Raw genomic sequence first — 27,659 nt, forward strand, 5'->3', positions numbered from 1 at the left:
GGAGTATCATAGTACCTGATGGCTGGGATTACTGCATGAAGACATTAGAGTTCCCAGCCTTATGAGAGAGGGGCAGGGAATTGAAAATTATCTTTTACCAGGGTGAGGAGGGAGACAACAATAATATAATTACATTAAGCAAATAGGTAAATTGATTAAGCATATATGTTGAAGAAAATGGGAGCTGAGTTTTCCAGTGTCAGAGACATCAATAGGAAGGATATAATGAACCCCATAGTGTTGAATTGAAATTGAAAGTGTTAATATGAACTCTTTCCCAAAGGAAAAATATATGGAGAAAGATGGATGTTCCTAGTTCTATTCTCTAAGAGGGACTAGATGGGGCTGGGGATGTGGCTCAAGCGGTAGTGCACTTGCCTGGCATGCGTGCGGCCCGGGTTCGATCCTCAGCACCACATACAGACAAAGATGTTGTGTCCGCCAAATAGTAAAAAATAAATATAAAAAAAAAAAAAAAAGAGGGACTAGAATGGAAAAAGATTAGCTTTTCTACAACTGGTGATTGGACAATTAGACATGCAAAAAAAAGTTGGACCCCTACCCAACACCATACATGAGTATTAACTCAAAATGTATCAAAGACTTAAATGTAAGAACTTAAAACTATAAGAAACTTATAAGAAAACTGGTATAATTTTATTTGTTTGTTTGTTTTGTGGTGCTGGGGATTAAAACCAGGGCCTTGCGCATGTGAGACAAGTACTCTACCAACTGAGCTGTGTCCCCAGCCCTGGTACAATTTTATGATATTGATTATGGCATTAAGGGGCTGGGATTGAGACTCAGTGGTAGAGCAGTTGCCTAGCATGTGTGATGCACTGGATTCAATCCTCAGCACCACATATAATTAAGTAAATAAAATAAATATCTATTAACAACTAAAAAATTTTTAAAAAAAGAATAATGAAATTATGGCATTTGCAGGAAAATGGATGGAGTTGGAGAACATCATACTAACTAAAATAGGCCAGACCTGGAAAATCAAGGGTCAAATGTTTTCTCTCATGCAGAAGCTAATGGGGAAAAAAAGAATAAAGAAGGATCTCATGAAAATAAAAGAAGATCAGCATATTAGAAGCTGGAGATCAAGAGGGAAGGAAGAGGGGTAGGAAACTGAAAGAACTGGGGAATGAACCAAATTATGCTATGTGCATATATGAATATCACAATGCATCTCGCTTTTTTTTTTTTTTTGGTATGAAGGATTGAACCCAGGGGTGCTTAACCACTGAGCCACATCCCCAGCCCTTTTTAATATTTTATTTACAGACAAGGTTTTGTTGAGTTGCTAAGTTCCTTGCTAGATTGCTGAGGCTGGCTTTGAATTTACAATCTTCCTGCCTCAGCCTCCCTAGTTGCTGGAACTACAGGTGTGTACCACCATGTCCAGCTTCACTTTTAAACATTACTAATACACCAATAAATAAATATAAGACCAACAGAGTAGAGAAATGAAATGGAGGAGGGAGAAGGGAAGGAGATAATATTGGGAAATGAAAGGGAGAAAAGGAGAAAACTGTGCAATATGCATTCATGAATATGTCAAAATGAACCCCATTGTTATGTATAACTATGATGTTTTAAAAAATAAAAAAGATGTTCAGCATCATTGTTATCAGAGAAATGCAAATCAAAAACATGAAATATTACTTCATTCCCACTAGAATAAAAATGTAAATGCATGGTGGTGCACACCTTAGTTGCAGATACTTGGAAGGCTGAGATAGGAGAATTACTTGAACCCAGTAGTTCAAAGCCAGCCTGGGAAACATAATGAGACTTCACCTCAAAAAACAATAAGGATGTACAGAAACTGAAGCTCTTTCATACTTTAAGTGGGAATATAAAATGGTGCAAGTTGGAAAATAGATGTTCCTCCTAAAATCAAACAGAATTACCACAAGACTTGGCAATTGTTCTCCTAGGTGTACATCCCACAGAACTGAAAACAAACTCAATCAAAATCCTGTATATGAATGTTTATAGCAAAACTTCACAGTGGGCAAAAGGTGGAAACAATCCATATGTCCATCAATTGATGAATGGATAAACAAAATGCAGTAGACCTATAGTGGTAGGATATAATACAGATATAGCATAAATGAATCTTGAAAACACATTAAGTGAAAGCAACCAGACACAAAAGTCCACATATTGTATAATTCTATTTTTACAAAATGTTCACATAGGCAAATTCAATAGAAACAAAGTTTTAATTCACTATTTGCCAGAAGCTATGAGGAAGGGGCAAAGAGGGATGGTAGCATAAAGGAACAGAGTTTCTTTTAAAGGTGATTGTATTATCTATCTATTGTAAAGCCACTGAATTTTTCACATTAAGTGGAGTAATTGTATGAAAAATATGTATCAATAAAGCTGTTTAGAAGGAAAAACAAAAGAAACTTTTGTGCCTACTAACCCGGCAGAATGGTCTCTTCAGCTCTTTCCTCCCTTAGCTCCTGGCCCAGGAGATAAGTGGGCTCCTGGTGGCAGCTGTTGTTCTATATAGCATCTCTTTTTGTATTTTTAGAAAAGGAGCCACAGGTGTAGCTCAGTGTAGAGTAAGTTTGTCTGGCATGCATAAATTCCTGGGTTCCATCCCCAACTGCAAAAACAACAGGGGCACTCAACCACTGAGCCACATCCCCAGCCCTATTTTGTATTTTATTTAGATACAGGGTCTCACTGAGTTGCTTAGGGCCTCGCTTTTTGCTGAGGCTGGCTTTGAACTCATAATCCTCCTGCCTCAGCCTCCCAAATCTTTGGGATCACAGGCGTGTTCCACCTTTCCCAGCTGTAATTTCTTTTTTTAATCTTTGTTCTATAGTTCAATAGACCATATGTTGTTTAAATGTTTGAAAAGTTTATACAGTTAAAGATTTTCACTTTAAAAACTGAAAAAAGGAGAAATACAAAGAATTCCAAGAGGGATAGCAAAAACAGATCTGTATCTGGACATATCATATTCAAAATGAATAAAACCAATGAAAAACTCCTGAAAGCAACAAGAGAAAAACAACATATCACATACAACGATCCTTTAATAATCTTGACAGCTTAAACTATAGAGGTCACAATGCAATGGGACAACATATTATCACTGCTGAATGGAAAAGTGTCAGTGATGAATTCTGTGTCCAGGAAGATAAAGGGCTGGGGATACAGCTCAGTTGGTAGAGTGCTTGCCTCACGCGCACAAGGCCATGGGCTCAATCCCCAGCACCACACACACACACACACACACACACACACAGACACACACACACACACACACGCACACAAAAGTAAAATGACATTTTCAGAAAGAAAAACAGAGGCCTATATAATAGGAAATATTAAAGAGAGTGTTTCAGGATGAAATGAAAGGATACTAGGCAGCAACTCAAATTCACATAAAGAAACAAAGATCAGTCGTAAACGTATATGGATAAACATAAAAAGCAGTATATTGGGGGCTGGGATTGTAGCTCAGTGGTAGAGCGCTCGCCTAGCATGGGCAGAGCCTGGGTTTGATCCTCAGCACCATGTAAAAAAATAAGGGCATTGTGTTATGTCCATCTACACCTAGAAAATAAATATTAAAAAATAAAAATAAATAAAAAGCAGTAAGCAGTATATTGTATTTTTTAAATATATTTATTTATTCATTAGAGGTAGACATAATATCTTCATTTTTTTTATTTCTATGTAATATGTATGACAGTAATAGCCCAAAAGCATGGATAAGGGAATAGAGCTATATTGAAACAAATTTTTATTTGTCATTAAAATTAGTTGTGTATTAAAACTAGGTATTTTGCCAGGTGCAGTGGCACATACCTGTAACCCCAGTGTTTTGTGAGACTGAGATAGGAGAATCATGAGTTCAAAGCCAACCTCAGCAGCTGTGAGGCACTAAGAAAGTCAGTGAGACCCTGTGTCTAAATAAAATACAAAATAGGGCTAGGGATGGGGCTTAGTGGTTGAGTGCCCCTGAGTTCAGTGCCCAGTACAAAAAGAAAAGAAAAAACTGGGCAATTTTAGCCAGATGTGGTGGTACATGCCTGTAATCCCAATGGTTTGAGAGGCTGAGGCAGGAGGATTGCAAGTTCAAACCCAGCCTCAGCAATGGCGAGGCACTAAGCAACTCAGTGAGATCCTATCTGAAGGGAAAGTGAGGAACGAGATGGGTAAGTGAGAAATGAAAGACGGAGACCAGGCAGAGACATGTGAAAGTTTGTCAGAGCTGACAAATAAAGGCCATCTCTCTACAGCAGAGAGAGAGGCAAAACAGGTTTGAGTTCCGGGAACTTTATGAGGCAGGCTCAGGAATCAGAGCCGGGAAGGTCCTAATTCAGGGCGTTAGGGGTTAGGTTGGTATGAGGGAATGTTGAACCTTTCTCAGAAACGCCCTATGGTGGGAAAGCAAAACTTTTTCCTTAAAATGGCAGCTGTCACTTAAGATGGCCATCCACATGCTAAATAAAATAGAAAATAAAATAAAATAGAAAATAGGGCTGGGGGTGTGGCTCAGTGGTCAAGTGCCCTGAGTTCAATCCCTGGTACCAACAAAAAAAAGTAATTTTAAAGTTATGTGAATTATAATCTTCAGGGAAAACACTAAGGAAATTATTTGAAAATATAGTAAAGAAGCAAAAATAAATAAATAAATAAAATAATATAGCAAATGAATTGAAAGAAGAAGATCAAATTAAACACAAAATTAGAAAGGTTGCAATAAAGATTTGAGTGGTGAAAAAAAGATAAAAGAGAATAGAAAAAAATACATAAAAAATCAATAAAACCAAAAGTTGATTCTCTGAAAAGATCCAAAAAATTGACAATCTTTGGATAGACTGACTATTAATAAAAAACAGGAGATCGATTCGACCACTAAGCCACATCCCCAACCACACCCTTCACTGAGTTGCTTAGTGCCTCACTTTTGCTGAGACTGGCTTTGAACTCTTGATCCTCCTGCCTCAGCCTCCTGAGCCGCTGGGATTACAGGCATGCACCACCATACCCGGCTTGATTTAGTGATTTCTAAATAAAATTGACAAAGATCATTTATTTATTTATTTTTTAGTTGTAGGTAGGCACAATACCTTTATTTTATTTTTACGTGGTTCCAAGGATCAAACCCAGTGCCTTATGCATGCTAGAGGAGCACTCTACCTTTGAACTACAACCCCAGCTCTGATTTAGTGTATGCCTATAATGTCTGGGTGCTTGCTTCTCAGCCTGCTCCTTACAGTGGGTGAGCTATACAAGCCCTTTGGAAAGATGCTGAACATGGACCTACAGGACTTGTTTTCTTGGCTAGATTTCAGTTCTGCTTTGGTCCCATCCCCTCTTTCTTTTTTTTTTTTTTCTGAACACTTTTTTTTAATTCTAATTTGTTATGTATGACAGCAGAGTGCATTACAATTCATATTACACATATAGAGCACAATTCTTCATATCTCTGGTTGTATACCCTTTTTTCTTTAAAAATTTTTTTTTGTTGTTGCCAAAATGTCAGTCCTTGTCCCTGTTGTGAATCCAATGAGAACCTGTTTTTCATTTGTTTGTTTTGTTTTGTTTTGGTACCGGGGGATTGAACCCAGGGGTACTCAACCACTGAGCCACATCCCCAGCTCTATTTTGTATTTTATTTAGAGACAGGATCTCAATGAGTTGCTTAGCATCTCACCATTGCTGAGGCTGGCTTTGAACTCACAATCCTCCTGTCTCATCTTCCCAAACTGCTGGGATTACTGGTGTATGCCACCACACCCAGAAAGGACATGGTTTTGAGAAAAAGGAAAAAGAAGGTTTATTGCTTTGTTAAGCAAACAAAAAGCACAGAGGACTTCTGTCCCACAGGCTGTGATTCTGCCCATCAGCAGAAACAGGGGGCTTCTAAAGAGATGATTCAAAGGCTACATTGCACTTGTTCTCTGTTGGTGTTGTAAAAAATACACTTGTTAATTTGGGAGACAGTCATTTCTGAGATCTTCTGGTACTGCCTGAAAGTCTGGATGACTTCCTTCCTATGGTGGGTGTGCACTCAGGGGGAGAGAACTCTGCCAAGGATGGAGAGGAAAGGTGATCCTGTTTTCCCTGAGATTAGGGAGAGGGAGAGATTAATTAGGAAGGAACAGAGAGAGAGGAAGAGAAAGAAACACATCCATTTTAAAAATAAGTGGCAGTGGCAGAGCAGCAGGGGCTACTTTCAAAGCATAAAGTGAACCACTGTTACAGATACAGATTATGTATGTTTATTATAACTATTATTATTACTTTAGATTTTCAAGCCCAATTTTTTAATCATTAGAGCAGCATGGTTTGGCATGCCAAGTGTTTGGACATATATGATTATTTTTACTTAAAGATGATGATCATAATACAATTCAGAACAGACAAATATAAACCTGAAAATAGGCTACCATTGTTAATAATTTTAGTTTGGAGGACACCAGTTTGGTAGTGTGTTTTCTCAAACTTTTGCACTTTAGAAGGTAAAAAGTATATTTAACATTCAAAAGACAGTAATAATTAGCATCATAATTATGCAGAAGTTGTAATGCCAGAGAGGCAAGGGCTATATTCACAGTATAAAGTAGACCAATGTTAGATACCTTCTTTAACTATGCCATTATTTTTCTGAATGGAAATGTCTACTTCAAACTTTAATATATTGGATACTTGTAAATTGCTTTTGAATTTTATAGGAACTCAGGCTGAGAGTTTGTCTTGAGTCTCAGAGGAGACTTTATTACTGAGCTGGGGACTTCTTGGAAACTGAGGCAACACAAAGCTCCCCTCTTCAATTGCTGATTTTTAAAAAATGTTTTAGTCGTAGATGGACACAATATCTTTATTTTATTTATTTTTTTAATGTGGTGCTAGTGAGGAGCTGGGAATGTGGCTCAAGCGGTAGCGTGCTTACCTGGCATGTGTGGGGCACTGGGTTCGATCCTCAGCACCACATAAAAATAAAATAAAGATGTTGTTTCACTGAAAACTAAAAAAAAAAAAAAAAAAAAAAGAAAAGAAAGAAAAATGTATGTGGTGCTAGTGGTCAAACCCAATGCCTCACAGGTGCCAGGCAAGCCCTGTACCACTGAGCCACAACCTCAGCCCTGTCAATTGCTGATTATTACAGTCAAGTCAGAAAGATTTCAGACATGTCACTCAAAGTAACAAGAATGAATTATTGCAGGAAAAGGGAAAAGGGGACACTCTCAAGGGAAAGAGTAGGTCCTTTTGTTGTAGGGAAAACGAGGCAAGGCACCAAAGATAGCAGGAAACAGTTTTATTTGGCTGCAGCCAGGTTCAGAGGGTACAGCCTTTGCTGCAATCAATCAATCCCCTGAACCCCGAGTTCAGGGAGTTTCAGAGTTTTATACCAGCATGTAAGGGAGGAGCTCAGAAGTGCACAGTCTGCAGAAGTTCACATAAAAGCAGCTTTTTCTTTCACTGTTCTGGGCAAGTTAACCCTTCAAGGACAACACCTGAGAAGGGGGGAGCCTCATCTCCCCTTTCTTTCCTCCCCTGCCAGCTGTTACCATGGAGCCCATTTGTAACTTATCTTAAAAATATAGACCTCTCTGTGAAGCCCAGCTCAAGGCCAGAGGCCTTGCTTGCACATTTCTTCAAAGTACTATACTGGATACATGTTTGTGAAAAACTAGTAAGGGGGTGTCCAGCACCTGGAGTGCTGGTATCTTCTCGGCCAGTGGCCAAGTAAACAGGGCGACATGAAAATAGCAACTTTATCTACAATGGACTCTTGCTGACAGTTCTAAAATCAGCCATGGTGAAGAGGGCTTTTCTGTGGAAAAAGGGGGTGCCACTTCACTTTCAGAGAGGAGAGAGACAATATGCTTTTCCCACACTTAAGATTTTTTTTTTTTTTTTTTTTGGAGGGGGGATCCCAGGGAAGTTTCCAAAGAGTCCAACCCAGGTCTACCTCTTGACTTTTGACTGACAGTAACATGACATCAGGCTTTCAAGTCCACACTGCTATGACAATTCTATGTCACCTTGGCTCATGCTGAGCAGTTCCAATTGAATTCTTACTAATTTTCACAGGTTTTATGGTTAGGAGGAATTATCCTTATATTCTAAGATCCAGTGCATGAAAAGGGTCATAAAAATCTCTCTCTTCAAAGTAACTTGGGTTCCTCTTATTTCTGCCTGAATTTCCTTGCAGATAATAGGTAGTTTGCTGAGGAATGTGACATAGCTTTTTCACTTAGGCCACTCAGAGTTGCAGGTAAATTGCTTTTTGGCAAAGAAAGCATGTAGAGGGTCAGCACAGTTAGCTCATATAGAATTATTCCCTTAACCTAGTGTTCCCACATCCTCATCTGTTTAACAACTTTGGCCCTGAACTTTTGGGCAATCTTGGAACTGTTGAAAATATGGAGACTCTTGAAAATGACCTAACCGTACTTTGCATTGTGATATAGGCATAAGCTTCTGTGGGCCAGGGATATAATATTAGGGTTTGGATGTGATGTTGAATAAAAATAGTCAATGGTCAGCAATCAGAAATGATGCGCCCCAATTGAGGTCTTGCTAAAATGCAAATGCCACACCTGGAAGCTAACACAGAAATATTAATTAGCACCCTGAAGCCCTATTTCAAATGCAAAAGGCTATAAGGCTCACCTCTGAGAATAACTCCTCTGTCCCAGGAGGTGAAAAGGATTAAAACTCAAAGGACCAGAGTTTTGGTGCTGTTTTCAATGCTTGTTTTACATAAAGTTTGTTTCATGTCTAACCAGAACCATATAATTTCCTAAATTAATGCACCCAAACTTTTGTGTTTTTTTGGTCTTCGGTCCCTTCCCACATGGCAAATTTCTATTTCTTCTCCTTTAAATAAAATCCTGCTCCATTCACTCTGTTTTAAAAATATTTTATTAGTTATAGATGGACACAATACCTTTATTTTATTTATTTGTTTTTATGTGGTGCTGAGGATCAAACCCAGTGCCTCAGCCTCCCTTGTCATTGGGATTACAGGCATGCATCACTGCTCATATTTAGTCAGCTTTTTCACTGCCCAGAACAGTGAAAGAAAAAGCTGCTTTTATGTGAACTTCTGCAGACTGTGCACTTCTGAGCTCCTCCCTTACATGCTGGTATAAAACTCTGAAACTCCCTGAACTCGGGGATTGGTTGATTACAGCACATAAAAATAAATAAATAAAATAAAGTCATTCTATCCGTCTACAACTACAATTTTTTTTTAATCTATGCATAATAATGGAAGGCAAAAGTAAATGGAGGGGCTGGGATCAAGTTTGAGACTAGCCTCAGTAATTTAGTGAGACCCTGTTTCAAAATAAAAAGTAAAAAGGGCTGGGAATGTGGTTCTGTGGTAAAGGTTTTCTGGGTTCATTTACCAGTACTGGGGAAAAGGAAGGGAGGAAGGGATGAAGGGTGGATGGAAGAAGCTGGGTACCATGGCATATGCCTGTAATCCCACCTACTTGGGAAACTGAGACGGGGGATCATAAGTTCAAAGCCAGTCTTATAGAAGTCCCAAGCAAAATAAAAAAGGGCTGGGGATCTGGGGCTCAGTGGTTGAGTCTCCCTCAGGTACTTAGTGAGATACTGTCTCAAAATAAAATGAAAAGTTGGAATGGGGATCGAAATGAAATTCCTTGTATATATTATTTCATCAAAACATATGTAAATACTATGCATAATTATAATGCTGTAAAATAATTTTTAAAAAAATGAAAAGAGCTGGGGAAGGCTGGGGATGTGGCTCAGGCGGTAGCGTGCTTGCCTGGCATGCGTGCAGCCCGGGTTTAATCCTCAGCACCACATACAAAGATGTTGTGTCCGCCAAAAACTAAAAAATAAATATTAAAAAAAAAAGAGCTGGGGAATGTAGCTTAGTAGAGTGCCCTAGATTCATTTCCCAGTGCTGACCAAAAAAAAAAAAGAAAGAAAGAAAGAAAGTGAAACCAATAACCAAAGAATGGAAGAAAATATTTGTAAATCATGTTTGTCATAAGGGCCATGAATGTAGAGTATTTGGAAGTTTCATAATTCATGAATCAAAAGACAATGTAATTTTCAAATTTTGGAGACTGGAAATGTAGCCTATTATGTGCAAGGTCCTGGGTTTCATCCCCAGAAGTAGAAAAACTAAATAAAGAGGATGAAAATTTAAAAATTGGAGTGTCCAAAGTAGATATACAAATTATCAATAAGGACATAAAAAAATGCTAAAAATCATGAGTCCTTACTGTTGGGAAAACATAAAATAACAGTGGCAGCACCCCAGGAAAAAAAAAAAAAAAACACCATGGCATCTAACGACCCTCTTTTTCCTCTTTGTTTCTTTCACTGGCGAGAAATGTTCCTTCCTGCTGGTGCCAACGTTCAAACCCTGCTGGTGGGAAGCCCTAGCCCCAATTAGAATTAACTTCTTGGGCTCCGGAACTGACATATGGGCGACCTGTTATCTACCTCAGCCCTGCGACCTCTCCTTAGACCTATATAAACACACAGCCTTTTGTAATAAAGTGGAAACCTCTTTGGTGATCTGTGTCATGTGGTGCGACGTCTTCTAATCTTACACTTACTAAAATGTAAATGAAATTTTCAGTGACATACTTCTTACATTGTAGGATGAGTATAATCAAACAGAAAGCAAGTGTTGGCAAAAATGTGAGGAAATGTAAAGTGTCACATATTGCTGGTAGCCATGTAAAATTGTTCAGGTTCTGCTTATATCAAAAATAGTTTAGCAATTACTTACAGAATTAAGTGCAGATTCAGTATACTTCCACTTAATTGTACTGTTATGGATATACCCAAAAGAACTGAAAAAGTATCGAAATAGTTGTGTGTGTAGAAGTATTCACAATAGTCCAAAAGTTTAAATAAGCCAAATGGCTATCAAGAGATGAATGTGTAAACGCTGTGGTGTACATACATGGTATGATATTATTCAGGTATAATGAGGAATGAATTGTTCATAGTGCTTCAACATGAATGACCCTTGAGAATATTATGGTAAATGAGGAAAAAAGGAGTTACAAATCCATATTGTTTATAATTCCTTTTGTATGAAATGTGTAAAATTGGCAAGTGAGAGGAAATTGATTGGTGGTTTTCGGGGGCTGAGAGTTTTTGGGGACAATGAGGAGTTGCTGGTAATGGGTGTAGCGATTCTTTTAAAAGTGATGAAAATGTCATAAATTAAGCTTGGTGATATTTGCAATATTCTGTCAGTATAGCATTTAAGTGTGTAGTAAATTGTAACATGGTATAGTATCTGAACTAAGTATTAATACCAGTTAAAGAAAATATGTGTTGTTAAATATCGATAACAATTAAAGGAATCATTTTAAAAATGGTTTGAAAGTAGGTTGGGGTGAAGTGCTGGGTTGGTAATTTGAAAGTAATGTTTGTGTTGAAAGTCATGTATGAGCATTTCTTTTTTTCAAATTTTTAATTTTTAAAATATTTAGTTTTTCTTGTAGTTGGACAGAATATCCGTACTTATTTGTTTATATGTGGTGGCAAGGATGAAACCCAGGGCTTCTCATGTGGTAGGTAAACAGTGTACTGTTTACACAATCCACAATCCCAGCCCATGCATGTGCATTTCTTAACAAAGTTTAGCATTGTTTAAAGGAATTTATGAAAATATAGTACTCAACAAAGTCAACGATATGTGTTATTGAAGTAGAGATTAGTTGATATATGAAAAAGTAGAAAAGTGGAATTGATATACAAGATAAAAGTGAGGAGAAGCATGTTGCAAATTTTAATGGTGATAGTATTATAAGAACAGCATTTTAAAACAATTGTAAGTATTATGGAACACACTTAAGGACTTAAAGGAAAGTGTGAGTATAATGAAGAGTAATGAAAGATATGTTTATCATATTGGAAGTGCAACATGTTGTGTATGGGCTTAAGAACAGTTTGCAGTGTGTGGAAGAATATTAGCATTCATTAAATTGCTGTTGTTTTATTGTCATTAAGTATTCAGTATTGAAAAGGTCAGTTCCTGTGTGAAACAATGCAAGAGGGTCTATGTGTTAAATGATTGGGTTATGAAAGGTGTAGCCTAATCTGTGTGTTAATTCCTGATGGGCTTGACTGAATTGTAACTGAAGATAGGTAGGGTGTAGCTGGAGGATATAGCATTGGTGGTGTTATTTTGGGGTACATATTTTGTTTCAGGGCAGTGGTGCACATATAAAACCCTGTGAATTCGGGAGGGTGAGGCAGGAGGAAGGTAAATTTGAGACTAACTTCAGGAATTTAATGAGGCCCTCTGTCAAATGCAAAGTAAGGAGCTCTGGGGATGTGGCTTAGGGGTAAAGCACCTCTGAGTTCCATTCCGGGTAATTGAAAAGAAAACAAAGACTCGAACAAAGGGTCTCCCCTCCCCTGTGGAGATGCCGCGCCCCAGGGCTGGAGGCTGCCCCTACTCTGGTCCCTCGCCATCTTTTCCAGCAAGTTCAAATCCTGCCCTCATAATGCTAGAGGTCTGCGTCAGGCTGCGGGAAGAAGAGGTCGCCTGGTGAGGGCCACCTACCTTTCTTCCGTCACGTAGTCACTTAGGGGAGCTGGTCCCTCGGTCTAGGTGCCCGGTCAGGAAGAGCAGGGACTGGACACCTCAACCACCACCCTCGTGTTCGGCAGAGTGCGACGCGTCCATGGGAATTTCTGCATCGAAGGCTGCCCTCGGGGCTACCACCGATGAGCCCACAGAACCAGAGCCAAAACACCTGGCCGGTGAGTAGGGAGGGTGGTGGCAGACTCTTAAAACACACCCCACAAGTCTCCACAGGATGGGAAATTCAAACACTTCTGGTGATCTTCCGTTGAGAATAGACGGGGACCATTGGCGTTTTTAGCACCGGATTGTAAAATATTTAGAAGTAATTAAAATAACTTAAGACACAAGGGGATAGTGAAATGCCAACTCAAACTTCTTAGAAGTATCTTAATTCTCAAATTCACTCCAGCCCCTTTTATAAAAACTCTATTTAACATTTGTGATCTAAAGGTCAAGAATGGGCCTGAAGCTGTCCGGGTAGCAGATTTCTGCCTTGTGTATGATTTTACAGGGAATGTTCATTTTCTTTATTTCTCTTCCTCCCTCCCTCCCTCGCTGCCTCCCACGCTGCCTCCCTCACTGCCTTCCTTCTTTCCCTTCATTCCTTCTTTTCTTTTAGTGAGGATGGAAGCCAGGGGCACTTTGCCACTGAGCACCATCCCCACCACTTTATATATTTTTTGTTTAAATGTTCACATAAGGTCTCACCCAGTTCCAGAGGGCCTCACTAACTTCATGAGGCTACCCTGAGACTCACATTTCTCCTTCCTCAAACTCCCATTCCTGGAATTAGAGGTGTGCACTACCACACCTACCTAAATCACTATTTTGATAACCCTTTTCATTGAGACATTTTTCTTACAACTTATTCAATGGCTTAATTTGTATTTGACTACTAAAGTTTTATCAAATCATTATAATTTATGCATGTGCTATAGAAACTGACAGTTTACTAACCTTTTTGTATGTGTGTAGTATTGGGGCTTAAACCTAGAGCCTTTTCCTTGCAACACAAGCATTCTATAAACTCAGCCATATCCCCAGCTCCACTTTACTAACTTTAGCAGACCAATTTCCTTTAAACATTTTTGAAAACTCTATTAACCATGATTCCAGAAACGCCATACAATACATCTTAAAGAGATATAGTATATTTAATATAGTATATATATATTTATTTATAATATATTTAAATATACTATATTTATCTAATCCTTGACCATTATAAAATATATATCAGAATTGGCTCCTCAAGAATTAAAAGTATGGGCTGGGGATGTGGCTTAAGCCGTAGTGTGCTCGCCTGGCATGCGTGTGGCCCGGGTTCGATCCTCAGTACCACATACAGACAAAGATGTTGTGTCCACCAAAAACTAAAAAATAAATATTGAAAAATTCTCTCTTCTTCTCTCTCTCTCACTCTTTCTTTAAAAAAAAAAATTAAAAGTTTGGAAAAAAAAAAAGAATGATAAATAGGCACAAAACAAGGGCACTTGACTTACCACAATAATAGCTTAAAGATTCATGCAAGCACACTGGAATCCTGGCTCAGTGGTAGAGCACTTGCCTAGCATACATGACACACTGAGTTCAATCCTCAACACCACATAAAAATAAAATAAACAGGGGCTGGGGATGTGGCTCAAGCAGTAGCCCGCTCACCTGCCATGCGTGCAGCCCGGGTTCAATCCTCAGCACCACATACAAACAGAGATGTTCTGTCTGCCGAATACTAAAAAATAAATATTAAAACTCTCTCTCTCTCTTTCTCCCTCTCTCACTCTCTCTTTAAAAAAAAATTAAATAAAAAAATAATAAAATAAACATATTGTGTCCACCTAAAAACTAAAAAAAAAAAAAAAATTTAAAAAAAGAATCATGTACGCTGAAATCATGTCAAAAAGGAAACAACCCTCAACATTAAACTTTATAAGGACAAGAAACAAACAGACTTATAAAAATATTTTTAAAAAAGGACACAACAAACACAGACCATATACTCTTACTGAGCACATGAATCTGGGTCTACATTAAGGGTCAGCATATTGCTTCAATGAAATAACACATGTTCAAGTACTCTCCTCTTCATCTGTCCCAGTACTGTGCATATAAAAACACCGATCAGGGGCTAGGGATGTGGCTCAAGCGGTAGTGCGCTCACCTGACATGCGTACGGCCAGGGTTCCATCCTCAGCACCACATGCAAACAAAGATGTTGTGTCCACCAAAAACTAAAAAATAAATATTAAAAAAAAGCGATCAATGAATCAGGACTACAGATGAATGTATTTTTTTAAAAGTTTTTCTTTTTAGTTATAGATGGACACAATGTTTTATTTTTATGTGGGGCTGAGGATCAAACCCAGTGCCTCACACATGCAAGGCAAGCACTCTTCCTCTGGGCCAAAATCCCAGCCCCAGATGAGGGTATTTTATAATGACAATTTTGAAAACAGTGAGTGTATTGAATTGATAAAAAAAAGGAATAATTGCATGTTCTGGAATATAAAAATGAAATGATGAAGCAAATTGAAAATTATTTCATAATCTGTATTTTAATGCTTGTCACTTTCTTAATTTAGATCTAATACAGTTCATAAATGAAACAAATATGAGTGTTGTACATCTGGCTAATATTCTTTCTGAGAAAACTAGGAGCAACAGCTGGGTGGTGGTGTTCAAAGCCCTCATTACTGTGCATCATCTCATGGTATATGGGAAAGAGGTGAGCATGGTGAATGTACCAACAATGTCAGTTGTTTCCTTCTCTTTAGTACAAAAGACTGTAAGCACAGAATTGTGGAATATTGTTTGTTTGTAAAGGACTTACTAAGTTTAACTTGCATAAGTGACTAGTGGCATAAATGAATATTAATAGGTATTATATTTTTTTGCTTTCATTAATGACTATTTTTAAAATCACTATCCTGGTAGAATCTGGATAATAAAGTAAACAATAGAATGGATATGTAAATAAGTCTTTAGAGATTTTATAGTAAACCCCCCCCAAACAAATGTATTACTCCATACCTACTTTATATTCCAAGGGAGATTGGATACAAGTATGTTACATAATGACTGTTCACCTCATCCCATACACACACTCTTTGTATTTCACAAAAAACTAAAATGCTCTATAACATTAAATAACTTATTTTGTATTTTGATTTTACATTTTATCTTAGTAACCCTTGCATTCAAAATTACTGTTTATAAATCGTCTGCATTTCAACTTATTATAAGACAACAGTAACTACACAGTATAGTGTTGGTAAAAACAGAACACATATAAATAGAACATAATAGAGAGCCAGGCATGGTAGCACACGCACTTGTAATCCCAGTGGCTCTGGAGGATGAGACAGCAGGATTGTGAGTTCAAGCCAGCCTCAGCAAAACCAAGGTGCTAAACAATTCAGTGAGGCCCTGTCTCTAAATAAAATGCAAAATAGGTCTTGGGACGTGGGACTCAGTGGTCGAGTGCCCCTGGGTTTAATTCTTGATTCAAAACAAAGGAACATAATACAGAGCTCAAAAATCAGAGCTACACTTCTCTTGGAGTCTGGTGACTTTAAAAATATGTGACAAAATCTATGATGAAAAGAATTGAAAATACAGCCTGTTAGCACAAATGGCATCCCAACAGAAAAAAAGGATGAGATCCTTATTTGATATTTAAAAAAAATTTCACATGGATTAAACATACACATTTGAAAAACTGATTTTAAAATTAAAAATGTAGGGAATTACTTTTATGACATATGGGCCAGAAGGATACCATAAAGTTGGAAGAATATATTTCCATTGTATGTTACAGACCAAATATTAATCATTAGAATACAGAATTATAAGAAAAAGGCAAGACAGTGAAATAAAAAATTAAGAGGCAAAAACTATGATATCTGATAACCACCTGAGAACATGCTCAAATTAGCAAAACTTGAAATTTCTGGAAACATAGATAATTGAGAATACCTTAAGGAAATGAGAACTTTTATACCCTATGAATTTTATACCCTATGAGTTGTGTGTAAATTATTTGCTGCTGTAATTTATTACTCTGGAGAGAATGACATTAAGATGACACATTTACCTTTAAATTCAATGAGTACTTTAGCATCATCTGTAATACTTTATTACTGTTATTTAAAAATAGAGCAGATAGTTAGCAGTTGTCATTTCTAGTTAGTGGGGTACCCAGATGGATCTTATAATTCTTTGCATTATTTTCTAATTTAAAATCAGACTCAAAATCAAAGGAGGAATGATTAGACAGAAAGTCTTAGGAGAGAAGTATGTATTCACATGAGCTTTAATGTTTATTCCATTATTATTATTTATATAAGTGGAAGAGATTTGACAACACTGCAGATCTTTATGTAGATGACTTGTGATATATGTGATCATACTCAGCTTAATCAATGGTCTGAAATAAACAAAAACAATGTGATAGAATTATGTTAAATAATTCAGTAATAATGACAAAATAATTAGTGAACTATCTTTGTGTACAGAAACTAATTTTAGATTTTGGCACTTTCTTTGACAGCGTTTTATCCGACATCTTGCATCTCGAAACTCATTGTTCACTTTACACAACTTCCTAGATAAAAGCGTCACAGAAGGTAAGATGACTCTTTCATGGAAATATATCTATGTAGCAAAAAGGAAAACATGTCTAGTTAAGAAAATGATTCTATATTATGAAAAGTGTGCCATATATTTTATAATCCCTAAATTCATTGACACAACTCGTATTTGAGTGGTTATTGTAGATAACAGAATATGCTGTGTGCTAGAGACAGGGACACTAAGGAGACCTCCAGGTCTTTACTCAGTGAAGCCTGGTCCAGCCTACAAAAAATTGCAGCACATTGTTATTTATGAGGGCGGGATTTTTTCTGTTTTATTCACTGATGAACTTCCAGGATCTAGAACAGGCCTGGCTCAGAGTCAGTAGAAACAATAGTTTCTGTTGTAAACAAGAAAGAAACTGATAAAATTGAATTATTTCCTCTGTTTAGGAGTTTCCACCATCAACAACAACAAATCATGGGGTAATTTCAAGGCTTTAAGGAAGTAAAAGTAATCTGAAACAGAATGTGTAAGGAATATTAGACTAGATAATTAACAAACAAATTCTAGACTTTGTATTTCAAAGAAATTAAGGTATACAGGTGAAAGTGGACTGATACATCTTTGCATTTATAAGTTTGTAACTAGTTAATATTGGTTGAATCGGAAATTATCAATATATCTTGTTTTTAGGCTATACTATGTCAGCCTTCATCAGACGATACAGCAGATACTTGAATGAAAAGTCACTCGCGTATAGACTGATTGCATCTGACATCACAAAAGTCAAGAGAGGGTCAGTAAAATATTAATTTATAAGCAAATACTAAAATATATATGTAGTCTGCTGTGTAGTTTATCAAAAAACAGCTTTATTTCAAGATGCTTATATTATAGTGTTTCTCAAACTCAATTATTGATTTTTTATGAATTTCATTTTTTTTATAGGACAGATGGTGTGATGAGAACTATAAATACCAAAGATCTGCTAAACACACTTCCAGTTATTCAAACCCAATTGGATGCTCTTCTTAATTTTAATGTAAGAGCTTTATAAATATTTCTTTTAAAATGATAATAAATGGCATCATTTAACTGGGAGAAGGAATTGTTTTCAACTGTGTGGTAATTTGATTCCTTTTTAATTTTCAGGCAAAGCCAGATGAACTAACTAATGGTATAATACATGCTGCTTTTATGCTCCTCTTTAAAGATTCTCTTCGTCTCTTTGCAGCCTATAATGAAGGGATCCTTAATCTTCTAGGTAAGATAAAACCTTGCTTTTAAAATGATAAAATAATTTAAAAATAATTTTTGTAAATATATATTATCTCTACATTTAAATTCATATTTTCTGTAGATTCAAAATATGAGAATCTTCTTTTTTAGTTAAAACTTATTTGGCTAACTTGCTACAGAAATTTTCCTTTTTTTTTATAGAAGTGGTAACTTCTATTTCTGGGAAATTATTAGAGAATCAACATGGGTTGCTTTTTTTCCTTTTTCTAGTAATAAGAATTGAACCCAAGGGACATCTATCATTGAGCTACATCCCTGGCTCTATCACTGAACTACATCCCTGTCCTTTTTTATTTTTCATTTTGAGGCAGGGTCTCACTAAATTACCCTGGCTGACTTTGAACTTGCCATCCTCCTGCATCAGCCTCCAGAGTAGCTGGGATTACAGGTTTGTGCCACATCGCTGGCTTGGATTGCCATATTTGTCTATTACACACTAATCCAAATGACTACCAAGATCAAATAATACAGTTCTGACTTGCCCTTCATCATAATTTTTCTATTTTTAGATAAATATTTTGACATGAGGAAGAACCAATGCAGGGAAAGTTTGGATATTTACATCAAGTTCCTTGGAAGAACAACCAAATTTGCACAGTTCCTGAAAGTTGCAGAGGTACAGAAATCCATTTCTATCCAAGAATTTTCTGCATTACTTTAGTATCAGGTATAACTATAACTATACCTCTTTCCATCATCATCATTAGTACAAAAACACAGAAGTCGGTTGTAGTCTATTAATAAAATGTTTTTATTTCCATTTTAAATGAGGTAAATCTCATTGTAAATTAGGTACTTACATTCTTTGTTTTAACTCTTTTGGGCACAAAAACGGGGTTGAAAAGATACACTAAAATGAAGAACAACAGAAGCCACATAGTGTAAGCTGCTATAAGATACCTAACAAGAACACTAAATGTTTCTTGTGCACCATGTGGCAGTGATGGTCAGTAATTATCCTAGTTGATGCTGGCTTCATGCCTGAAGCTGTGAGAGAATCCAGGAGCAATGGCAGAGGTTTCTTTGTAGTGATATTGGGAGTAATTGCCATAGTAATGAAGTCCAGTTTGATCACTGCTTAGCCAGCAGATGGTGTCATCTTCAAATTTGGTTTCAGAAGCGCTAGTTCATAGATGCCTGACTCCATGTCTCTGAGCCCAACATCATGAGGCAGAACATCATTGTGAAAGAACATGGAGAAGGAAAACAGCTCAGGGCATGGCATCCAGACAGAGCTAAATTGGTAGTAATTTTTATCTATTTTGTTAACAGTAAAATTAAAAACTAAAATTAGGTACTACTAATGTACTATTCAATGCATCTATTCTCAAAAGCAATCCTATAAGGACCAGTATTTGCAACTATGAAGATAATCAATAACAAGCCTACTTTTCCACCAGAAAGAGCTCCCAAACTGTACCCAAATGTATATGACACAAGTCTTTTCAGGCAGTGGACAATAGGTAGAACAGGTCTGCGGTAAGAGAAAGAAATACCTCAGGGGAGTTTCATGTTTTCCTGATGCTTAAAGAAATCCATGCAAGACAGATATAAAGAAAACAACTTTAGACAAGTGGTAGTAAAACTTCCAGAAACCAAAGACAATAAGCACATATTACTGAGAAGAGAACAACAATATGAATAATGGCTGACTTCTGACTACTTGAAAAATTAGAGAACATTTATATGACAGCTAAAGAACAGCTTAGATCTTCACAAAACAGTACAAACTCAGTACCTGGTAAGTTTTTTGTTTTTGAGTCTATCCTTAGAATAAATAGAAAATTGTTTTCAAATGTATTTTTATTGATCTAGCCCAGGAAGGCATCATGCTCTTGTTGCCACTTCTTGATGTAATATGTACTCCCTATTCTTTTCTTGTGATTTCAGCAAGTTGGAATTGACCAGAGTGGCATTCCATATCTTACTCAGGTTAGTGCCCTATATATTTAAGTGATTTTTGTTCATATATTTGTGTGTTTAAAATACTCATCATCTGAGATCATCTTTTGCAATATACTTACATGTGTGTATTTTTGTTTTCCCACAAGTAACATTTTATATACAAGCACACACACACAGTGTCTAATGGTATAATAGCTAGATCATGTTTTTAAAGCTTACCAATGGAAATAGTAGAGCATTTGGAACAATGAGCTTAGGTTTGAGGGTTTCCTTGTCCACTTTAGGTGGTGATCTCTGTTCTTATTTCTGCAACTGCAACAGAATATAATGTTATTGCCTATCTTAAAATGCTGCTGTAAGAATCAAATGAGCTCACGGTTTTTCCTTCTCCATCAACTCGTCTTCAGGGATCTCCCACAGGGCTGTGAGTGTGATTAAAGAAGATGTGGTAATGCAGTAGGTGTGGACAAAATAGGCCTCTGGTAACCTCCTTGTCTGGCCTGCTTACACATCTAGACCTGCTAAATGTACTGTGGGGCTTAAGTTGCAGGGTTTCTGCCCCAGACTGGACCTATTAGAGAGTGTTTCCTATTCTGGTCCCTCATTTAAGGTGCAAAGCTTTTAGTTTACTTGGAATATGGGTTAGAAGAATCTTCTCTGCTGTGGGAATATGCTATCTCCAGGGCAGCAGAGAGTCTCACTAGGTGTCACATTTTCATTTTTGGTAACAAATGCAAGATGCAAGTTCTGGTAGGCCAGTGACTGATTTATGTGGCAGCCATGTGTATAAGAAGGATACTGTGAAGAGAGAGAGAATGAGGATGTAGGAGCAGAGAGGGGTAAGTAGGTTGAGTGAGGTTCCTTGGGAAATTAAAGGATATTGGATCCAGAAAAGAAGTGGAAGCAGTGAGTTCAAGAGGATAAAGGAAGCAAGGAGAAGAGGATGGTTGCAGATGTGAATAAAATGTTAGGTTTGGTGGCAGAGAAAGATGGAGTTTCTTTTTTGGGGGGAGGGGTACCAGGGATTGAACTTTGGGGCTCTCAACCACTGAGCCACATCCCCAACCCTATTTTGTGTTTTATTTAGAGACAGGGTCTCACTGAGTTGCTTAGGGCCTCGCTTTATTGAATCTGCTTTGAACTCACGATCCTCCCACCTCAGCTTCCTGGGCCACTGGGATTACAGGCATGCACCACCACACCTGGCTTGAAAGATGGAGTTTCTATCTGATGATTCATAAATCTTTGAAAGAACTATGGTATCTCAAACATTCCATCATGTACATATAAGTATAAAGGGGACAAGTACATAGACATCAAACACCACATGATTCATGGTGGGAACCACCATAGAATGAAATAATACATGGCTTCCTAAATGACCACTCAGGTGACCACAGAGGTGGGAGACAGAGAAAAAAGGAATGTTTGGGTTACTACTAAGGGAACAAGATGAGTAAGACACAATCTTGGCCCCCAAGTTCCTACAAAAGATGGAACAGATGCTGCAGAAAATGTGTAAATATTTACCAGAATGTAGTCTTCTGATTTTTCTTTACATTGACTTAATTTTCTGGAAGAGGTGATGGGGGCAGGAAGGGAACTTTTGCTGATAACCACAACCTTTGCCATTGTTGGGGCACAGATGAACATTAACCAGCCAGTATCTATGGTTCTGAGCTCTAAGAAGACATTTGCCAGGAGGAGTACTCAGCTGCAAGGTCACGTTTTCCATTGGGCCACCCTCTCTCTACTCCTTACCTCAGCTGCAGTCCCCAGGATCCCTGGATCAGAAATTAAGTAGATGGATACTATAGAGAATTTAAAAAGCAGGTGAAGGTCTTGTTTGTAAACTTTCATACTGACCCCATGCTTCCTCTGTAAATCAAACCATTTACTGCAAGAACTTGCTAATCAGTAGGCTGTCCCCAGCCCTTAGCTAGTACAGAAAGTCATTTGTCATGGCCTTGAGTTGGCAGAAGGGCTCCCCAAGCAACATGCTTTCTTGGGTGTCCTGTAAACTCCAGAATGGAGTAAAATGTGGGAGAGCAGAGAAGTAAGCATGAAGTCTGCACCACCTTTGCCCCATTCCTGTTAGCTGGTCCCCTTGAGAGAGGTCTGTGAAAACCGAGCATCCCCAAGGAGCTTTTCCAGCCAGTTTGCTGCTAGATCCCAGGAAGGGGTGTGAAGGGCTTCTTGCCTGACTATGGATTGTGCTTGCAGCAGTTTTTGCTTTATGTGTGTGGAGGCTGTCCTGCTCACCGTTGGAGAGATCTCTTCTGGATGTTACCTTTCTTAGAAGGAAATCTGCTTCATTTGTTGGGTTAGTCCTTTCTGCTTCAACTTTGACATCATCTGGGAGTCAGAGAGCCTCCCTCTGCAAGGTGCTGTCTGTGTCTGTCCCTGTGTTTTCAGGGATTCCCCACAGTTCCCATTGGACATGACTCTTGCAGATACATGTAGCAAGATCTGCTGTCTGCAGGGTGATGCAATTTTTCTCCAAACTAGTGCAAAAATAATGTCTCCTCATCAGAGTACGGCAAGGGCTGCAACCCTGGGGACCTTCTGGTTGGTTCTGTTGGGGTGTGTGCCTAGCTGCATCTTTCTACTTACCACAGCATCTCCTCCAGGTTTGCATGATGGGAGGGTGACTGTGTGCTAAAGCTATCAAAGAGTAAATATTTTATAATAACTTTTTAGGCACCCCACAGTTTCATTGAAGCACTAAAACAACATTTAGCTTCTTTGGAAGAGAAAAATGACATTTTACCTCCTTATAGGTAAGTTAATGAATGTGTTAATATAGGTTAATTTTTTTTCCTCTAGGTAATTTCCCTCAGCCTAAATATTTAAAAATATGAAACTGACAAAAGGAAGGGCTATAACTATGATGGAATACTATTCATATATTTTAAATGGTGATAGGAACTGTGTTTTTAAATCTTTTGTGGGATACCATACTCTTCACAAGGGAACGTGTTTTATTAAAGTGAATGTCTGAGATTGAGATGGAAATGTCACTTTTCAAGAATTAGCTTCCTGGGGCTGGGGCTGGGGCTCAGTGGTAGAGCGCTTGCTTAGCATGTGTGAGACACTGGATTCAATTCTCAGCACCACATATAAATAAATGAATAAAATAAAGGTCCATCAACAATTAAAAAAAAAAGAAAAAAACAATTTGATTCCTCCCCTAGTGAAAATTTCTGTTGTTGTAGAAGATTATCATTATTTTTTAAAAATTATCGTTGGACACAATGCCTTTATTTATATTTTTGTTTTTATGGGGTGCTTAGGATTGAACCCAGGGCCATGCATGTGCTAGGCAAGCGATGTACCACTGAGTCACAACCCCAGACCATAGAAGATTATTTTTGTCTTTTTAAAAAATTTTAGTTGTAGGGGCCTGGGGTTGTGGCTCAGTGGTAGAGCACTCACCTAGCACTTGTGAGGCCCTGGGTTCAATTCTCAGCACCACATAAAAATAAATAAATAAATAAATAAATAAAGGTGTTGTGCTAACTACAACTAAAAAATAAATCTTTAAAAAAAAATTTAGGGGCTGGGGATGTGGCTCAAGTGGTAGCGTGCTCGCCTGGCATGTGTGCGGCCCGGGTTCAATTCTCAGCACCACATACAAACAAAGATGCCGTGTCCACCGAGAACTAAAAAATAAATATCAAAAAAAAAAAAAATTAAAAAAAATAAAATTAAAAAAAATTTAGGAGGCTGGGGATGTGGCTCAAGCGGTAGTGCGCTTGCCTAACATGCGTGTGGCCCGGGTTCGATCCTCAGCACCACATACAAAGATGTTGTGTCCGCCGAAAACTAAAAAAAAAAAAAAAAAAAAAATTGAAAAATTCTCTCTCTCTCTCTCTCTTAAAAAAATTTAGGTGTAGATGGACACAATACCATTATTTATTTTATTTATTTATTTATTTATTCATATGTGTTGCTGAGGATTGAACCCAGTGCCTCACACATGCTAGGCAAGTGCTCTACCACTGAGCCACAACCCCAGCCTTGTGGAAGATTATTTAATGGCACAGTAAACTGTTCATTCACAAAACAGAATAACATTCAAAACATGTCTGGTGCATAGACACACACATTACATACAAATTGAATAATACAAAGTTTGAAGTCTATCTTCTGAAATCTTCCACTATTTCTGAGTGGAACAATTATGGTTGATTTCATTTTTCTTTTTATACTTTTCTGTATTGTCCAACATTCTACATGGGTCAAGTAGTATTCATTCCCCTTTTCATTGTTTGGGTTTTTGTTTGCTTATTTTTTCAGTATTGGGGACTGAACCCAGGACCTTGTAGATTATGTTGACTGTAATTGATTTTATTATTATCCTCTCTTTATCACAAATCAGTATACAGTTACTACATAGTTAAATAGATGAAAGAATACATGGATAAATCAAAGAAATGTTGGCTCTGCTAGGTAGGATAATTGCTTTTATTTATCTTCCACTGTCCCTAATCTTTCTTATGATTTCTTTAGTTTCCAGCATGTATTTATTCCATCCATCCCAGCTAGTCCAGTTTCAAAAGCTTCAGGAAGCACAACTTTGTTTGAAGGTAATATGACATTATTACATGATTATGTCAATAATAATTAAGACAGGAGTAGAATCTTTTTTTTTTTTTTTTTTTTTTTTTTGGTGCGGGGGTGCTGGGGATTGAACCTAGGGCCTTGTGCATGCAAGGTAAGCACTCTATTAACTGAGCTATATCCCCAGCCCAAGAAGCTTATTTTTATGTACTGAGATGGAATCATCTCCAAGATGTTTAATGACAAACAAGTAAGGTGTGAAACATAGTATGTTAAAGAGAATATGTAAGAAGTGAATTAAAATGGGCTGCCTTCAAGAATAATATGGTTGTTTATGGAAAGAGATGGGTGGGAGATTCTTCACTGTATGCCACTTTATAACTTTTGAATTTTGTACCATGTAAACAATGATCTGTTAATATATAAATTTTACAAAAAACAAATTTATTTATATATATATACACACACACAGTGTGACACCTTGTGTTTTTTTTTTTTTTTTTTTTTCGCGGGGGGAGTACTGGGGATTGAACTGAGGGGCACTCGACCACTAAGCCACATCCCAGCCCTATTTTGTATTTTATTAGAGACAAGGTCTCTCTGAGTTATTTAACATCTTGCCGTTGCTGAGGCTGGCCTGAACTCACGATCCTCCTATCTTAGCTTCCCAAGCAGCTGGGATTACAAGAGTGTGTCACCTCAACCAGCATACAGTGTGACACTTTGTAATGTTTAAAGTAGGAGTCCTTTGTAGTCCCTTAAGGTCATTAAATTTTCAGGAATTTTGTTAGGTGGTTGATGTCATTTTGGTAGCTTGAAATTGACCTTGGTGGTAGTATTTACATTACAGAAATTAGTCCTTCTCTTTTCAATCTGGAGAGCGGGTTGTTATACATTCATTGGTACATGGCTTCTCATAGGCTGCCAAATTCTGTTTTTTATAGTAGGTGATATTATTTGATTATTTACTGTAAACACAAATCCATGTAATAATGAGCTATATTATTATAGAGTTTATATGTTCTGAATTAATTTTTCTTAATTTAACTTAAAGACTTAAATTCTTTTTTTCCTTTTATGCATATACTTCCAATGGAATTCTGCATTTTAATGGGTGAGTTTAATGAGGGAGTTTGACCAAAACTATGATGAACCTTAATCCTTTGAATAAAACCATATATATATATATAGTATAAATTAAACACTTGCTTAATTTCAATTAGATTTACTACTGTCACTTTTCTGAGTCCTATGGTTTGGGAATCATTATTACTTACAACAGATTTTACAATATAGTTAAACATAGTGGTCAAGAGAACAATCTCTAGATCCAGTTCAATGTGAATGTAAGTCCTGAGTATTGGGAAAACTACAGTATAATGAAAACATATGGACATGATTCCTGCCAGACCAAGACTGGCCACTGGTGATCTTCATACATGCCACCTTCATTACTTAAGCCAATTCTATGAACAATTGTGGGATCAGCTGAAAACACTTCGTCTCTTAAGTCACTGTGATACTCTGATTTTAAAATGTTGGTCATGGGGTCAGAGTGTTTGGGCTCAAATTTCACTATACCACTCATAGACTGTGTGTTTTAGGGAGGTTAACTTAACCTCTCTGTGTTTCAACTTCCTTATCTTCATAAAGTTGCTGTCAGGATTAAGTAAGTTGATACAGGTAGAGTGCTTAGAACAGAGTGTGGCCCATAGTAAGCGCTGATCTTTTTTTTTTTTTTTTTTTTTTGCTTCTGTCTTTTCTTAGTCTCACCAAAGAAATTAAAACCTGTATAATAATCTCTCCTTTACATTTTGCTCACCCTACACTTCTCTGTGGCTTCTTTTCTCTGGCTCTACTTTCTGCTTTTCTCATTTTTCTCAAACCTTCCAACTGTCCTACCCACTTTCTTTCATGGTAGAACAAAAGGTCAGTATCCTTGGTGGTTTCTTTCAATGTTTTCTCTGGCCTTGGTTGAAGATATTTCTCTCATGGTTTAAATTACTATCCATATTCTGAATATATAGATAGAAATAATTTATATCCCTGCTTATATTCATATCTGGAGCTCAAAACTAATATATCCCCAGTTGCATGTTCTGCAGTTATCTCAAACTCAATTTATTAAAAATGAACCTGATGCCAGGCATGGTGGCACACATCTGTAATCCCAGTGGCTTGGGAAGCTGAGGCAGGAGGATTGAGAGCTCAAAGCCAGCCTCAGCAACAGCGAGGCACTAAGCAACTCAGTGAGACCCTGTCTCTAAATAAAATACAAAAGAAGGCTCAGGATGGGACTCAGTGGTCGAGTGCTCTTGAGTTCAATCCCCAGTACCCCCTCCAAAAAAAAAAAAAAAAAAAAGTCAGAAAAATTGTTTAGTTACCATCTCCTAAACCTTACTCCTTTGCTTTTGCCTTGGGCTCAGTAAGTGGACCCACCATCCACCCAGGGTCTCAGTTGCTACCTGTGAGTTATTTTTTTTAAAATAATTTCTCTCCTTTTACTCCAATCCACTATGAAATTCTATTCATTATACTTCTCTGAATTCTCTCCACTCCTCTGAAACTAAAATGCTATAGACTTAATTAAAACCACCATTATTTCTCTCCTGGAATACATAATAGCCACCTAACTGGATTGTCTACATCTATTCTTGCCCTTGTCTGATTCCTTCTCCTTATTACAACCACAGTGATATTTTAGAGACTGGAATATAATCATGACATT

General features: G+C 37.4%; 1 protein-coding gene across 1 annotated transcript in view; it reads left to right on the forward strand.

Annotated features, from left to right (window-relative positions):
* The first annotated feature begins 12,425 nt into the window (after nt 1-12,425).
* Nucleotides 12,426-27,659, forward strand: part of LOC143638738 (phosphatidylinositol-binding clathrin assembly protein-like) — a 28,006-nt gene continuing 12,772 nt past the window's right edge. Inside the window, exons 1-10 of the mRNA XM_077106542.1 lie at nt 12,426-12,550; nt 12,614-12,765; nt 15,172-15,314; nt 17,139-17,214; nt 17,858-17,960; nt 18,113-18,206; nt 18,317-18,428; nt 18,973-19,079; nt 20,354-20,395; nt 23,069-23,148. Coding sequence (XP_076962657.1) covers nt 12,426-12,550; nt 12,614-12,765; nt 15,172-15,314; nt 17,139-17,214; nt 17,858-17,960; nt 18,113-18,206; nt 18,317-18,428; nt 18,973-19,079; nt 20,354-20,395; nt 23,069-23,148 — 1,034 coding nt within the window. The remainder of the gene's footprint in view (nt 12,551-12,613; nt 12,766-15,171; nt 15,315-17,138; nt 17,215-17,857; nt 17,961-18,112; nt 18,207-18,316; nt 18,429-18,972; nt 19,080-20,353; nt 20,396-23,068; nt 23,149-27,659) is intronic.

Source organism: Callospermophilus lateralis, chromosome X, assembly GCF_048772815.1.
Source record: "Callospermophilus lateralis isolate mCalLat2 chromosome X, mCalLat2.hap1, whole genome shotgun sequence".
Lineage (NCBI taxonomy): Eukaryota > Metazoa > Chordata > Mammalia > Rodentia > Sciuridae > Callospermophilus > Callospermophilus lateralis.